At 38.3% G+C, this 16,713-nt stretch overlaps 1 protein-coding gene across 11 annotated transcripts in view; it reads left to right on the forward strand.

Annotated features, from left to right (window-relative positions):
* The first annotated feature begins 891 nt into the window (after positions 1 to 891).
* The window catches only part of phactr4a (phosphatase and actin regulator 4a), a 39,441-nt gene continuing 23,619 nt past the window's right edge, over positions 892 to 16,713 (forward strand). For 3 of the 11 annotated variants that reach the window (XM_086279339.1, XM_086279340.1, XM_086279344.1), the window contains exon 1: positions 12,380 to 12,580. In XM_086279339.1, the coding sequence (XP_086135465.1) occupies positions 12,523 to 12,580 (58 nt within the window). In that variant the 5' untranslated portion in view covers positions 12,380 to 12,522. Of the gene's footprint in view, positions 1,255 to 2,003; positions 2,125 to 7,195; positions 7,311 to 10,084; positions 10,127 to 10,392; positions 10,543 to 12,379; positions 12,581 to 16,713 lie in introns of those variants that run through there. The other 8 variants (XM_086279345.1, XM_086279346.1, XM_086279347.1 and 5 more) reach the window with 5 other exon arrangements.

Raw genomic sequence — 16,713 nt, forward strand, 5'->3', positions numbered from 1 at the left:
TTTCAGTAGATTGATGCACCCATTTCCCATTGTCTTGAAAGAATGCAAAGAAATGAGGTGTAGCTCAAGACTTTTGCACAGCACTGCATAACTTACCTTCCCCTTGTTGTTCTCCCAGAGACACTGCTACCACTGCTAGCTTCAGCTCTTGCTTGTAATAGGCACCCAGTGCCTGTTTGTTTTTCAGCAGTTTCAGTCAGATTAATACCAGGGGACTCGGTAAAGGAGTAGCTGGGCCATGCTGTATATCAATAATCATGACTTAACCTTCTTACATTTTTATTTAACTAAACCCACTTGCTAATCTGAGCAAACCAGCCAACTCTGGTATGTCTCTCATAAGAGTTGTGCTTTTTTGAGTATTATTATCTTCTTTAATACTTTTTGAGTGCCTCTTCACTTCTCAATCAACTCTGAGCCACGTGTGGACATTATGATTAACCTAATGTTAAAACAACATATGAAATATTCTGATATAGAAGGTAAATAAATATATAGTGGCTAGGTGTGCAAATACTTTTGATCCCAGGTATTTAAAGGGTGTCCAGAAAATATAACATATGCTTAATTTTCAGTTTCACCAATTTCAATAATTCACAGGCAAGTATTTAAGGATTTTAAAATTACGCATATTCAAGGCAGTTATATAAATAAAAACTACCGTTATTCTTGTATTGTATTATTTATTCTTTAATTATTAGAAAACATATATATATATATATATGTTTTCTTATCTATGGGGTTATTTTGTAGTGAAAGCGTTTCAGTTCCTAAACCTGAACCACACTTTTTCAACTTTCTCCACAAAACTGACCAAACCAGCCCCGAAAAATCACGTGGTTTCTGAGGTTTGCGTCTGGCTTTTTTTTCTCTCTGTGGGGGAGCGAGCACCCTTTGAAGAATTGCGCATGCGCGACAGTATTTAATCTCCCTTGCGAGTTTACGTTCAACACCTTTTGGCAGCAAAGTCTTAGCAAAGAACTTTCAAAAGTATTATTCGGCATATCTTAGCACTTGGAGTTAAATTCAGGCGATGCTTTCTTGCCGCATGTGTTTTGGAGCGAAAATTAGTTTTGGGGCTCGGGTTGGTTGCAAAGGTACTTACTGGAGCTAGTTCCGCCTTGCTCTCTCCCCTGTGATGGACAACAGCGACAAGTGTCAAAAGTAAGAAGGGTTCAATCAAACAGAACAAAAACGGAAAAATCACCAGCCTTTTGGATAAATACCACCTAGGCTGACCGAGTACGGGAAAAGGTGAGTCACCGTTGTACAACACATTGTATCGGTCTTTAGGGGCTTGAGCAACAACTGTAAGCTAATTTACATTAGCTAGCAAAGCTAATGCTACAGTAGGAGGACAGTAACCACCTGTTGCTGGCTCTTACTTAACTTTAGTTAGCAGCAGCCAGGGATTAGCTTTTGTACAGGTGCTGCTGTGATACGTTTCTGTTTCATGGGAACATACCCAACTTTTGGTTGCTCAGGGTGGAAAGAGAAAATGAAATGGAAGACAGAAAACAACGTAAAGGAATGTGTATCGAAATAGTTTCACAGGACCTTTCCCCCAATTAGCTTCTGTTATGTAGTTTCCTGTACCTGCCTGGCCTTTACTGTACACGTAACGTTGGCTAGGGCGATGCCAAATAGCTGAAAATAACCTTCTAATAGTTTCTTTCAATGCTTCTTACATGTCGTTCTCAGTGCAGACAGCAACTACTACACAATTAGCATATCCTGTGTTTTTTGTATTTTTTTTTTTTTTGCCTTACTTTTGAATAACTTAAAAGAGATCTTAAGAAAGAAGATCAAGCGTTCTGAGTTATTACATCGCATTATACTAATGTCGAAATGGGCCCTGTTGGTCTAGGCCATTTGATTTCCAGAGAAGTGCATTCCATTCACATATCGGTCTACATGCCTTGACAGGCACCCGGTGCCTTTAGACCTGTTTGAAAACAGTAATACGCCCTGTAGGAGCCACAGTTTGTTTTTGTGCTAGACAGGCATTGTCCTGTTGTAGGGATATGCATTCAGATGGATGTTGTGGTTTTTTGCATTTGACCAGGACCACACTCACTGAACAAGCATACGAGAAAAATTCCATAAAAGTCAGACTACCTAAAGGTATGTAACGCTATGAAGTGACGTTGAGAGACTTTATAGGATAGGACTTTTTGAAGGTACATATTTTTCAAATGGTGGGAAAAGGGATAACCACCGAATTGTTTGCCATGATTGATCTTTTGGCAGATAATCAACTATCAGTTTTGTCACAGTTGAATTTGTCACTAAATTTTAAAAGTTGGCTTTATAGAACTGTAATCCCTTTTTAATTTTGCCCTCTCCCCACCTTCTTGTAATTAATGCAGAGCAAGAAAAAGCTAGAGAATATATATATGAAAATATATATAAAAAAGCTTTATATATTTTTTTCTCATGCTGTGAGAGATATTGTCGAGCCTTAAAAAATTGCGTGCAAGTGTAAAACAGGCTAGTTTTGTAAACAGTTGCACATAAGGGTTAGTGGGATATAAATAGCTCAAATGTGATTATTTTAATGTTGTGGAGCTGTGGGACTTAAATTCGAATGCATGTGGCACCATGATGAAAGTGTTTCACTGAGAGCTACGCAGTTACTCATAGCTTCATTTAGTGATCGCCAGGCCTGCACAATAAAGGCAGCACAATGGCTGATTGTGCGCCTCTCAGCTCTGCACAACCCTGACCCTTTTTCCATGAGCTGAGAGTGAGCTAATTGGGAGCTTACAGTGAACAAACACGATTGTGTGAGGGGGAAAAATAAAAAATAAAACTTTACGAACTGCCAGTGCAGTACAACCGCAGCATTTCAGCTAAAGACAGACTTTTCGAAGGAATCTCGCATTACTAAAAGTGCTAACAAAAACATGAAATGACATTTAAAAGAAATGATTCAAAAAAACATATTTCATTATGCAATGGTTTGCAAGTTTTTAACATAATCTGCCATCATTAAACATTGCTTTAGTTCCATTAAATCAGAGTCAGGTCGACATTTAACAAAGTATGTTGACAGCTTGAAGTGCTAACTTTATTTTTAAGGAAAATTCTTGGACCTGGTTTAAATTCATGAGAGTAATCACTGTGGATTGGGTGTGTGGAGCTGTGAGAGTCTCATGATGTGCATTTTATGAAAAGTGACAACCAAATTAGATAAAAGTCTAAGTGGCTCAAGGAGTAATCTTTTTTTGTTGAAGAAGGATAATTGACACATTGAAAAAAGGTCATGCTCTTGCCTAAAACACATTAAAAAAAACAAAAAAAACCCAAAAAGACAAAAGTGGAAAATTTTGCTGAATTTGAGATCATTTCAGGTGTTTGGAGACTAAAAACTACAGTAAACAAGAGGACAATAATATTTTGTTACGATACATTTGATATGATATATTTCAATGGTTCCTTCAAAGTATAAACACAATCCTTCCAGAATCAAACTTTTCCACTCAGCAACCATCTTTGTGAGGCCTTCAGGTCATTGTTTTCTGCAGTTATTTTGAAGCTTGTTTCCAAAGAAATTTTCAAATGGGTCTGTCCGGCATGTCTTTGGAGGATGCTTGAAACGTCTGTTATGAAGGAAAAGTCCTTCAAAATTTATGACTAATTGGCACAAAGAAGCTCCATAAAATTACTTGTGTAGTCACATCTGATGGAAAACTGTGAAAGTTCTACAAATTTGCTCCAAAATAAATATGTTTAAAAACAAACAAACTCAGAACCCTAAAAGTTACATTTTTGCTTCACATGGATTTTTTTTTTGTATAATTACATTTTCATTGGCACCTGGCATTAGCAAAATGTCTGTGTTGCTAAATAAATGCCATGCTAATGAATTGCTACTGCAAATAAAAAGTACACTTACTTTTCTACTTAAACTTTATTATTTATAAGTAAATTATCTACTCTTAGGATCTATTAACAGAGTGTAATATTTGGGCTAAATATTGTAGATGAAGTATTTAACAATCTGCATATTTTTCTTTTCCTTAGTTGAACTGCCACTTTTTGGTAGTTGTAATGTTTCCACAGAGTAGCAGTGAAGTATGGCTTTAAAATAAACTCCTTTCAGGTTTTGTTCCACAAATGTTTCTGTTCTCAGGTAAAAATAATTGTTAGCCTTAATTAACATGTTATCATTACCTGGAGAGGCCTGAGCCATGTCGCCACGTCACAGCTCTGGTTTTGGTCACATGTTGTTTTGTTGTTTCTGCTCTCTTTACTTTATCCTCGATTAAAATGTTTCAAAAAAATTCATATCGCACTTGAGATTAGGTAGCTCTAGCATACCACTTAACACTAACTATCTTGGTAAGGGCTGTACACAGTATTATCTAAATTAACTTCACTGGTCACTGGAATATAAAAACTGCATATACAGAATCACCAGTAAAAATGTTTTTCAATGAAACCTGATTTTAAAGTCTGCTGACTTTTCCACAAAAATAGTTTCAAAACGCTTTTTTTCTCCCCCTGAAAGTCATGCGACTATAATACTTTTGTGGCATTATCCCCCAGATTTAAATACAAGATTTTTTGAATACCATGCTTCAGAAAAAATCTGCTTTTCACAGAAATGTGAGGACATAACTTTGTTCCTATTACCAGACCTGAAAATCTAGCTGCTGTTTAAGTTGTGTGATGTGGGTTTAAGTCACAGAGCTAACATGGAAGCACTAACTGAAAACCAAGGTAAATCAGAGGCTGGGCTATCACCTATTCAACCTTTGGTTGTTCTGTAAAGCAGTGACAGGATTGTGTGCGTGTGTTTGCACATGTTCACGTGGTGTCCCAAGGCCTCAGTCCACTGGCTCAGCTGTTCTGGTTTTCACACTCTTGTACATGCACATAAACTGGTGCACATTAACTCACCTCTGTGTTTGCTGTGCTGCCAGCCGGCACCAGTGCTCAGAGGATATTTGAGAGCAGAATTGGGTTGCAATGGTGCTGAATAGGGCTGAACGATTATGGAAAATAATCTAATTGCGATTTTTTTTTGCCCCAATATTGCGATTGCGATGCGATATGCGATTATTTTTTAAGGTATTTGTCTTCTGTATTATTAAACAAAGACAAGCAATACATCATATAGTATGGCCAATACTATATTACATTAATTTTAAACTGTTCTTTCCTGGAAGACAGACCTCTGTTATGATGACATGAGGTGATGCATGAATTGATGACTGACATTTTTATTTAACTTCTTCAATCACAACAGTATATTTGAACATACACAATAGTTTATTTTTAGCTTACAAACATCTGAGCATAAAGTGCTGACAAGGAACCCTGGTGTAAACATTAAAATGAAAGTCAGTACAATGTGCAGATTGCAGAAATATACATAAAAAAAATCAGTGGCTTTACCACACTCAGTTTTTCGACATCTGTGAACTACTAGACAGTCATTCAATTAAAAAATAATATTAAATAAATAAAACTAATAAATAAAAAATACACACATCTTACTGATCTCTGCAGTCAGTAACATTACACATAAAGTGCAAACATAATAGCAATTGTATAAACACACACACAAACACGCCTTTAAAATTTAAAGGCGTGAAATTGGACGGTCTAGTTCTGATTAGCGTCACCGCTGTCTCGGTGGAGTTTAATAAACTCGGCCGTCTGCTTCTTGCTATCTAAAATATAACCAGACACTGGTGTAAATTCTCGACTGTCTCATACTTCTGTTTAATAAGTTTTCTGTTTGACGTTTAGTCAGCTGTGTGAAAACCAAGGAGGAACCCACCCGGGGGATTAATAAAGTTTTATTTTATCTAATCTAATAACTTTAATCTCAGCCAAACCGATTTACTCACGAACAAACAAAACACTGAAAAAAGCCCAACAATAACATTTTTAGGTTGTCTAAGTGACTTATATATTACGTTTAACCCGAGCAGCGAAACTCCGCGGTGATCTGAAAATGATGTGCCGGGAGTTGTGCCGTTCTCGGCCGCATCAGTAACCCTCGAGCTCCCGGCTAGCTGTCGAGCTGGTGGGTAGCAGACGCCTCTGAAAACGTCGAAGCACTTTTGCAAATATGGGATATCTTGATAAACCGAGCAGATATTTGATGTTTACACAACTACTTTCTCGCCTGAAAATATGTTAAAAGTTTATTTTGTGACCCAGAAAGATTAGTATGAGTAATTTTAAAACTTAGTAGCGGCCGCCATTGCTGGAAACTGGAGTTTGGCTGGGCCGCGCTATGAATTCTGGGATATGGTAGTAATTTGGACAGCCTTCGGCACGTCGCTGTGACGTAATCGGTCTACAAATGCGGCCTCAGGAGGATGCAGCCCATGAATTTGGACATGTCCAGAGTATAATCGCAGCCTTTGCGGTTAGAAAATTGCACTTGATCATGTCGCGATATTATCGCAAATGCGATATATCGTTCAGCCCTAGTGCTGAACTTGATCTAGTGAATTATTTGTGAGTGTAACTGTGTATCAGTTTCTTTCTTTACTCATCAGTTGGAAATAAGCCTTTATCTATTTATTATTGCTTATCAGGAAGAAAGTAATAAAACTATGCATCGGTATTGGGTCAGATTGAACAGATTTATTAGTAATTATAAAAATATTATCATTAGGCAAGCAGGACCTATTTTTACATGCCATTTGCACGCATTCTTACTATTAACAGTGTGCATCTATTTATATAGTGGATGTCAGTGTTTTGAGTTAGTGCACTGTTGCGGATGTTTGGCATTTTGGGGAATACCTAGGAGTTACATTTTTAAGTAAACATATGCTTAAGAGAAGTGGAATAGCTGAAGTGAAGTACAGCGCAGCTACAGCTGTTGAGCATGTAGGCCAAGACTTGTCAAACCAGTTGGACTGAACCAAAATGGTTGAGGCAGAGGGGTTGGACAGTTGGTGAACTCAAACTCAAAGTTCAAAAGCGGAGTTGGTGCTCTTGTTTCAGTGTGAGGTAATGAGTGTTTTATCGTAAATGAGCAACTTGTTTTCCTTTTTTCATCAGTGGTGTTTGGGGGGGGATCTCTGCTACAGTCCAAGGAAATGGCACAAACTAAAACTGTATCTCATAAACTGCTTACTCAGCAGGTTTTCAAAGCAGCTCATCTACAAGGAAGTTCACTTTTTGTGTCTTGCCTTATGTTCCTGAATGTTTGTATACTTGACAGGATCATTTTGCTGCTGAGGTTTTCCCCATTGGAACCAGAAGTCAGAAAAGGAAAAACTTCAAGGTCGCTGTTTCTGGGGGAGCATTTTATTGATAATCAATGACCTTCAGTCAAAGTAAGTTGACTCATAATGGCATTTTAAAATACAAATCTCATACAGATAACAATTATTGGCTTATTGTGCATTTTCTTCATCATGACTGCAGCTGAATTCACATAGAACATCCTGTGCTTCATCAAAAGAAAAGTAAAGAAAAGGTCTAATTCTCGCCTACCTACACTCACTCTTTTATTTTGTAATGTACACATTGTTCAGTCACACGGGCGGGGTTATACCAGTTTGTTCGCAGGAGACTTTTGACATTCCAAAGTGCAGCATGATACTGCTGTTAGGACCCACCTCTGTTGATGTCACCATGTAGCCGCACCCACTGTTTCTGACCAACTGGCAAGCGGAGCAATGCTGTGAATAGCTCCTGTGATGCTCCCTGGGAGAGAAAACACACACTGTCAGTTTGTCAATGTCAGCTGCTTGTTTGACCTTGTCATCTGGAACTTAACTATGATCAGTCACCAATCCACCCAGCTGCTTGGTCTTAAAGCAACATGACATTAAGAACAGTGATTTGCTAGCCTGGGGACGACGATGCTGCCATTAGTCCCTTGAAAGCAGTTTAATTACTTTTTGATTTTGAATTATGATGTGTCAGCCATGTTTGAACATTAACGAGAAATGTCAAAAAAACAGAAGATATTTATACATATTTTTTTAAGACTTAATGTTCAGTGTGAGTCTGAACAATAATCCTATAATATTTAGTCGGCTGTTTGATAGTTTGGTGTTAATGAGATTTAAGTAGAGCTTGTTCACATTTTTTGCACAGATACATTTTTGTGGTAACTCATACAGGGTTTAAATAAACCTCCGGAAGATTTTTGTGAAAATGCATATTGGCATAACATGCTTCACCCGACAGGCCAGCTTAACAAGTGAACTGTATATAGGTCTGTATATAGGCATAGTTTTCGTCAACATCCCTTTCTTTTCTGAAGAAAGCAAGACGATGACTAAATAAATTCAAGAGGAAAATGTTCTAGTGAAACAAGCTCCAATTGGATTTAAGTTGTGTAGAGAGGCGGGCCAGGTTTGGAAGTGAGCCAATCAGAATTAACCTCCTTGTGCAACAAGGTTAGGCTTGCAATTTGACGTGTCTGTGACAAAAACAGGATGGGAGGGGGGAGAAGCTCCCATGCTCTCTGTCTTCATAAGAAAACAGGAAGAGAAGAGTGGACATATGGACACATTCACATTTGATATCAAGGAAAATAAGACACTTTATAAGCCATGTGGCACAACTTTTACCGGTAAAAACACGACAAACACTTTATATTTTACTCAACTGTGATAATGTTATGATTTTTAGCCAAATTAAAACGGGGCTCAATCTAAAAGGGTTACAATGCCTAAAATAGGACTAACACAAAATGACGTTTTAGTCAAAAGACTGCCACTAAAACAAAATCAAAATTTGCTGTCAGAACAAACACTGATACGGATTAACTACACATTTAGCTTTCGGCTACATTTAGCAAGCTATTTTTATTCTGATTTATTTTGTAGCTATTATACTTTAGAGAGCATTAAAAATATATTCAGCTTTTTAAACTTTATTTACATTTAAAATATATTTATTTTTTAGAACTTATTCAGCAAAAACGATTTTCAATTTTTTTGTAGTTTATTGCACTTTTTTGCAATTTATGTAATTACTATGCACTTAATGCAGACATACCATTAAAATTTGGGCTATAATGGTTGTATTGATGTATAGCAACTTGAAATGCTCTCAAAAATGGCTCCACAGCATGTAAAAATATAATATAAGCTCTGGCGGACTTGGTTCTATGGTAGGTCTTAAAGGGTTAAATTATACTTGAGATTATGAACTCAGTGTCTCACTCTGTCACACAGTAACAGTTTTTGCTTGGTTATCTCAAAGTGCTTATGTGAAGTAAAGAATTCCAGATAACTTCTCAGCAACGGAGAAAGAAAAGCATTTTATGTCAAAGACTATTTAGTGAGCATTTTAATTTTTTATATATGTGCCTTAGTTCCTGGGAGAGTGTGCACTCCCTTTCTCTGCAACACTACAACTGCCTGATACTCTCTTAATGGTGACTTTTTTTGTGCCTTTTAGGCTTTTAGAATTGATCTGAAGTCAGTGTTTGAGCTAATTAATGCCCTATGTTGTCTTGGCTAAAAGGAGAGCTTTTGTTTAGCTTCAGTGTTCTCCCCATTAGCTGCAGAGAACATCTAATCCAGGGGTAGGCAACTCCAGCCCTCGAGTGCCGGTGTCCTGCAGGTTTTAGATGTGTCCTTGATCACAACACAGCCGACTCAAATGGCTAAATTACCTCCTCAACATATCTTGAAGTTCTCCAGAGGCCTGGGAATTAACTAATGATTTGATTCAGGTGTGTTGACACAGGGTGATGTCTAAAACCTGCAGGACACCGGCACTTGAGGCCTGGAGTTGCCTACCCCTGATCTAATCTATACGAGCAAACATGTGGCGGTTTCACTGACTGCTCTCACCTTGGTGTTTTGGTTTTTGTTTTTTGTTTTTTTTTGTTTTTTTTTTGTCTGTTTGCCCACCCCCCCACTAAACAATGGTTTTATTTGTTTTGGGGATTGATATTTCAACAAATAGGATATTGTTTCATTTTAGTTTTTTTCTGAATCTCTTAAAACATTTTAAACAAGAAATAAAAGTTATAAAGTCTAACATATTTTTAATGTTTGTGAAAGAAGTAACTGGAACATCTTATAACAAATAAATCTGTTATACTTGTTTAAAATGAATATTAAATGCTTAATACTTGTTTCAGGAGCTGCTGACTGCTGAGTTTGCACAGTGATGGAAAATCATGGTAAGAAAACCAAATTTTATGTTACGATTAAATATTTTATTTGTTTGACTAGATTAATTTGTGTGGAAAAGGTTTACAACAAACACAAAGAGAAGCTTCTGTAGTTTAACAGAAATGCCATCTGATAATATGAGGATGCCCATATAGGGACTGTCCTTGTGACGCATAGCTCCATTTATCAGTACAGCTATCTGATTGGCTCATACCCAGAAGACACACCCGTAGGTGAGTCGAGCTGCTGGTTTCACTCACTGCAGTGTGGCCTTGTGTCTATTTTCACTACTGATCGTTTCACCCTGTAGACGTCTTAGTATCACCATCCCATTCATTTAGCCCTGAGGATCTTTTGTTCTAGACTGAATCGTTATTCATCTGTGAAAACATAGCTGGGATGGCTGTGCAGTCTGAATATAGTTGTGAGTAAACTTTTTTTGTCTATCACGTTGATGGTAAACGCTGTTTACCTTCCTTCAAACAAGAATGTGTTTTCTGTACTTTCAGTATATCTTGTGTTTAAGTTTTAGAACATTTGTGGCCATATTCTAAGAATTAATCTCATATTACTTTAATTCATTGAAGTGCCACAATAGGGCAGAGCATAGCTGTATGTATGGCCCAGATAACTGGGCCATGGTGGAGAAGATTAAGGAAGCTCGATCTACTCATCCCTGCCTGGCACTGTGGCCAAGCAGTAAAAATAAACTGCACTTCCTCCTCAGGTCTGCTCTAAAAGTGATGCTATTGAGAAACTGACAGGCTCACATGTTTTTATGTTTCGATCGCAGAGCTCTTTCATCATGATGAATCATTCTACATGTTTGTGTTTTGGGGTTGTCATTGTGACAGCAGTGTGGGTTTTTCTTTTGAGTAATTGAGTTAATATTTTCACAATTTTCAAGCTGCTTGAAAACCCAAAGTGCTTGTCTCCATCTGCCACTGTGCTTCTGAAAGAGTGGGAAGTATTTAAGTACCATGATAGTACTCTACAGTAATTGCCAAAGGTGTTATCATCCTGTTTGTTTTGTTAGGATTTCAAGGATTGTTGTGCTAACTACTGTCCTTGTACCAATAAGCCCACTTGTGTTTGTGCATTCCACGCATTCCTGCGTCAGAGTTGTGTTGCTGCATTTTGACTGTAGAGGGCGCTACCGTGTGGGCCACATTTTGAAGTCAGCTTCTTTTGGAGTTTTTATGTCCTTTAAACATACGGATTGTTCTCTCGCTCCTCTTCACTTTAAATATTTCTTGAAAAACCTCAAGTTTAAGCTTGCTATATACAGTACAATGGAAGTAGCATGCTATTATTCCAGTGCTGTTTTAACTTTTCTTATCTCCCTATCCTCAATCCTTTAACATTATGTTTGGGTTTTTAAAATCATGAACATGTTGTTACAGTAGACTCCTCTGTTCTTTGAGTAGACTTCGAACGACTTCTGCCAACTAAACTGTTTCTGAGTCACAGTAGAAAAAATGAACATGCTTTTTTTGTAATGTTTATCTGTCGGCTTGAAAGAGGGAACTCTACTAACTCTCACACAATGTGTAATTCAGTCATGCTTCCCCATCTGGCACTTATGAGGACAGATGTGAGAGTAATGTCCTTAGACAGCATTTACTGGATTTTAATAAGAGGTGTAGCATATTAAGTAAGAAGCAAGTGCGAACTCTACATTGGGCTGTTTTTTTTCCCCTGTAACCAGCTTTGATTAATTTGAAACAAAAACATTTGCACTAGGGAGCTATTGGTGTGAAGCGGAGTTTCACATCATTGCTTTAACGGACAATCCACAGGGAGTTACTGGACACCTGCACTGTGCCATTTCCTCTGCTCTGCCACTGAGCTCCACCTTGGCTCAGCTCACCTTCCACTTCTCAAGTTACCTCACCCTGCAGATCCCGCCCCCTTGCCCTTAAGGCAGTAATGTTTTGTCACTCTGTAAATTGGTAGAAGTGGGTGGTCCCATTGCGTTTGAAATCCCTCTATCCTTGATGTCTGATCCGGCCAAGCTTCAGAGATCTCCTGCTTCGAACTTTGCCCTCAAAAAATCAGTTCTAAGGAATGAAAGGCACTCCAGACTGCTGGATTATCTTATTGGTGTACCTTATTTATGAAGTCAGTGCTCCAAGAAGGGAGGGACCAAAGAACTGAGTGAGTGTGTTTGTGTTTTAAAGTGAGAGAGAAGGAGGGAGGGAGGGTGTGAGAGAGAAATAACATAAGCTGAAGGGAGGGCAAAGACTGTAGAGCCTGAACGACGCAAGTGAGCAGTCAAGACAGTGTTGAGTTACAGGAGCTCTGTCTGTTTGGAGGAGAGCGAGGTGGCTTTAGTCTTACTTCTGCTGCCGCTGGCCTCAGGAGAGGCAGCGCCTGGCAGCCCAGGAGGGACAGAAGCCATAGTATGGGACACAGTGCTAGCAGCGAAACTGTGGCCCAGCAACAAGCCCAACACAACACGGGTGAGTCCAAGGCCAGACGCTCAGCACTTAACAGCTGTCATGAACATACCTTTGACTAGTTTTAACTGAGGAACAAATCTGGCAGCCAGAGGATATCATGTTGGATGGAGTATACAGAAACAGGTGTCTTCAAAGCAGAGAGAAACTAAAAGGCAGCAGGCACAGACAGGTGTAGAAGTATGCATGCAGATGGAATGTGGCGATTGTGAAATGTGCAAGCCACACAAAACTCTCTCTGTCTGCACTCATCTCCGAGTGGAACCTTATCTGAAAACCGAGATTTGGGGGTACAAGGCACCAGCTGACTCCAGCTCGCTGCATGTTTTAACTCAAACGACTTGACTCCTCGAGCCTTCCTATAATTCACAAGTCTACAGGAAACCATAAGTCTCAGTGTCTTTGGTTAAGCAAACAGCAGATCAAACACTGAGAACTGTTTTTTGCTGTTAGTAGGAAAGTCTGCATCTGGACTCACACAATTCTTACTAACAATGCAGCTCATCATTTTTAAAATTTTTTTTTATTTTAAATCGAGCATCTGTATACCACTGGAGTGTTTCCTTTCTTTTGAACAATATCTCAAAGCAGTGTGTCAGTCCTGGTCTGATGTGATGTGGTATTCTGCTGGATAGTTTCCCTTTAAACATTTTGTAACACTCGTTCCTCTGCAAAACAAGTAACACGAGAACATCTTCTTTGCTACATATTTGCTCTCCATTTTTGTCTCTGGTGTGCTGTTCTGTGGAGTTGCTATTAGTGTGTCATGACTGGCATGACTCATATGGATAGCTTGACTAGAGGACTACAGGGTATTACCAGCTAGTTAGTATAGGTTTAAGGCTTTTATAACTCTTTCAGGTGACTGGGAAAAGCTTTTCTGTTCATAGCTGGTTTATTAAAGCAAATCGGTAGCTTGGACAGATTCTGACTGCTCGCTCAGGGAGCATTAGTAGCATGCCATTTTTTTCCCTCTTGACTGTGGCTCTCAGAGGTCACTGCCTTTAGGTCTTTGCTCACTCAGTGAGAAGCTGCCTTGTCCAATTGGTTTGCTGTAACACAAGGTCACCATGCCATATTTCTGACCACTTCAGTGATCTCCTAGTCTACTGCCACCCTGCCCCTCCCATTGAACTCCAAGTGTCAGGAATAGCTGTGAGAGCAAGTGATGAGTGCAGAGAGCACATAGGATAGGATTCCACACATGCATCCAACAGCCTGGTCACAACATACTTATCGAAATATATCAAAAGAAACAAATGTATTCACTTATATTTTCGATAATTTCAGCTGTGGTGACTGTAATGACTGCTGACATTTTAACTTCAAATGTCTTGTTTTGTCTGACCAACAGTCTGAATTCTATTTTTTAAGAAAGTCAAAAAGAAAATAGTCTAAAAGGAAAAAGAATATCAATATTATCCAGATTATCAGCTGGATGTTCCATATTGGTCCTGTTGAATAACTTGTGCAAATAAGATAACTAGCTGATGACATCACTATGTCTTTAGCTGCTGTGTCACAAATTTTAAAAAAAAAATGGATAATGGACACAATGAAGAATAAATAAAACTGCACTGGTATCGGCCAAATGAAATGGTTGCTGTCTTACTATGATTTCCTTACATGCAACAAATGCAGAGCCACACGGTGTCACCGATGTGACTTAAAGAATGCTTGTTAATATTACTGTACAACTAAATTTGAGTTGGCTCTGTGACGCGAAGTGTGAGAAGAAAATGCTTCTTGAAAAGGGGACACGGTGGAATGCTTTCCTGCCTTGTGATGGACGACACAGTGTAGTGTGGGAATATGTAGCATTGAATTAATGTTGCGATTGGTGACAAATTGCATGCATAGTTGTATATATATCAATGTAGAAGTTGCTCAGTATTACAATGATTAATCTAAAACTGGTAATGTCACTGATGCTGGAAATGAGCCACTTGAGTAATTGCTGTATATATGCACCACTTGCTGTCAACAAACATTGATCCATGATTTTATCTTATGTAGTCTAATCACATAATGGAGAATTAATAGGCTGCTCTGTGAATATGCAGATTTTAACTTGTATCAGAAATGTAAAACCTGTGATGGCCCTACTTTCACACTGTTGGTTGGGACTGTTATTTCACGAAATAAATGTCTATTTTGAATTTAAATTCGAATTGTGTCCCATGAATTGCCAGAAAACCTTCGCGCGTGCTCAGCCTGATGAGCTTTTTGATAGTCAAAAGCAGGATAGATGGGACTGAGCATGGGAAGTACTTGGAACATTGAGTTGGGTTTCGTTTTATGAGTAAAAAGAACTGTAGTAGACCAAAATATGCTCCCTCTTGACTCAAAGCCAAGAGATGAGATATGGAAAATTTACTCAGTGTGTCAAACTATTGGCTCAAATTGTAGCTGCCCATGGCACACACACCATCGTTATTCTGATGGTCAAACAAGCAGCCAAAAAGGATGGTAGGACTCTTCCGCAAAGAGTGCGCTCATGCATTCACCTAGTGAGAATGAGGCCCTCTACAAGATACAGAATGACACAATAATTACTAATGCAAATTAATTAATGCGTTATTTATAAAAGTTACACAAAATGCTCTCAAATAATGTGTTAATTTTTTCTTCTAAAATATCACTGTGGCAGAGTAGACACAATTTTTCCTTTAGAGTGGAGTCATTGACTTTGTAAATGGTAAATGTCAGTGTTATGATAACATAATATATTCTATGTGAATATACAGCATACGAAGTTTTAGCATTGAAGTGCAATTTGATTTGCATGGAAAAATAACCTGAGCTTTTATTGGGAACTATGAGAGTTTCAGGATGACAGACACGGTGCATCCCCATGTTGTTGTGGTTACTCATTGTTACACATACCACAGTCATGCATATATGCCACAGTCTCTGAGGAGAGTGAGACACTGTTGTCTAAGCCTGACATTACTCTAAGCAGTATGCATGATTTCATGTCTACAATGTTATTTTTCACTGTGGTCATCAGAATAACTTTGTTTTAAGTAATGATTTTTATTTACATTTTTTTCTGGTCTATATGGGAAAATTATGTGGTAAATATGTGAATCTGTGGCTCAGTGCATCAGAGATGAACATTTTAAAAGCAGCGGCAGATTCAAATTTGCCAACCTGATGGGGTCATTAAGATGTGATGGGGCTTGATTATTCAAGGCCTTGTTTGTGAGGAGAAGGATTTTAAATTTAAATCTGGATTTAACAGGTAGCCAATGAAAAGAAGCCAATATAAGAAAAATGTGCTCTCTCTTTCTAGTCCTGGTCAGTACTGTTGCTTCAGATTCTCAAATCAAATCAAATCACTTTTATTGTCACATCACATGTGCAGTAGGGCTGCCACAAACGATTATTTTGATAGTCGACTAGTCACCGATTATTTTTGCGATTAGTCGACTAATCAGATCATGCATCCATTGGACGTAAAACGTACAGCTTATTGCACCAGCAGCATCTGCTCTTATATAACTATCATTAGCTTACAGCTATAAGTGTTTACGGTATGTGCTAACTAAAAATAAAGACAAGATGATAGTTTATTAAATTTTAATGAAATTTGCAGATTCTTTCGGTGAAGTTTAATAAACTCCTTGCTATCTAAAATATAACGGGACACCGGAGTATATTCTCGAGCATCTCACACTTCTGATAACCAGTTGTTTATTCAGCTGTGTAAAAACTATAACTTTAATCTCAGCCAAACCGATTTACTCAGGAACAAATAAAATATTAAAAAAGCCAAACAATAACATTTTTAAGTTATCTAAGTGACTTATATATATTTAACCTGAGTAGCGACAGACGGCAGTGGGTTTGAAAACGATTTGGGTGAGCCTTGCCCCGGCTAACTATCGAGCTAGTGGGTAACAGACGTCTCCGAAAACGTCGGAGCGCTTTTGAAAATATGTGGTGTCTTGATAAACTGAGCAGATATTTGAGGTTTACACAGCTACATTCTCGCATGAAAATATGTTAAACGTTTATTTTGTGACCCAGAAAGAATAATAAGAGTAATATTAAAACTAACTAGCTGCCGCCATTGTTGGAAACTGAGCTGGGCTGCGCTATGAATTCTGGGACACAGCTTCTTCTTCTTCTTC

Source organism: Aulonocara sp. 'chitande type north' Nkhata Bay, linkage group LG22, assembly GCF_057382095.1.
Source record: "Aulonocara sp. 'chitande type north' Nkhata Bay isolate Kocher_YH1m ecotype deep benthic linkage group LG22, A_spYH_male_GT1.1, whole genome shotgun sequence".
NCBI lineage: Eukaryota > Metazoa > Chordata > Actinopteri > Cichliformes > Cichlidae > Aulonocara > Aulonocara sp. 'chitande type north' Nkhata Bay.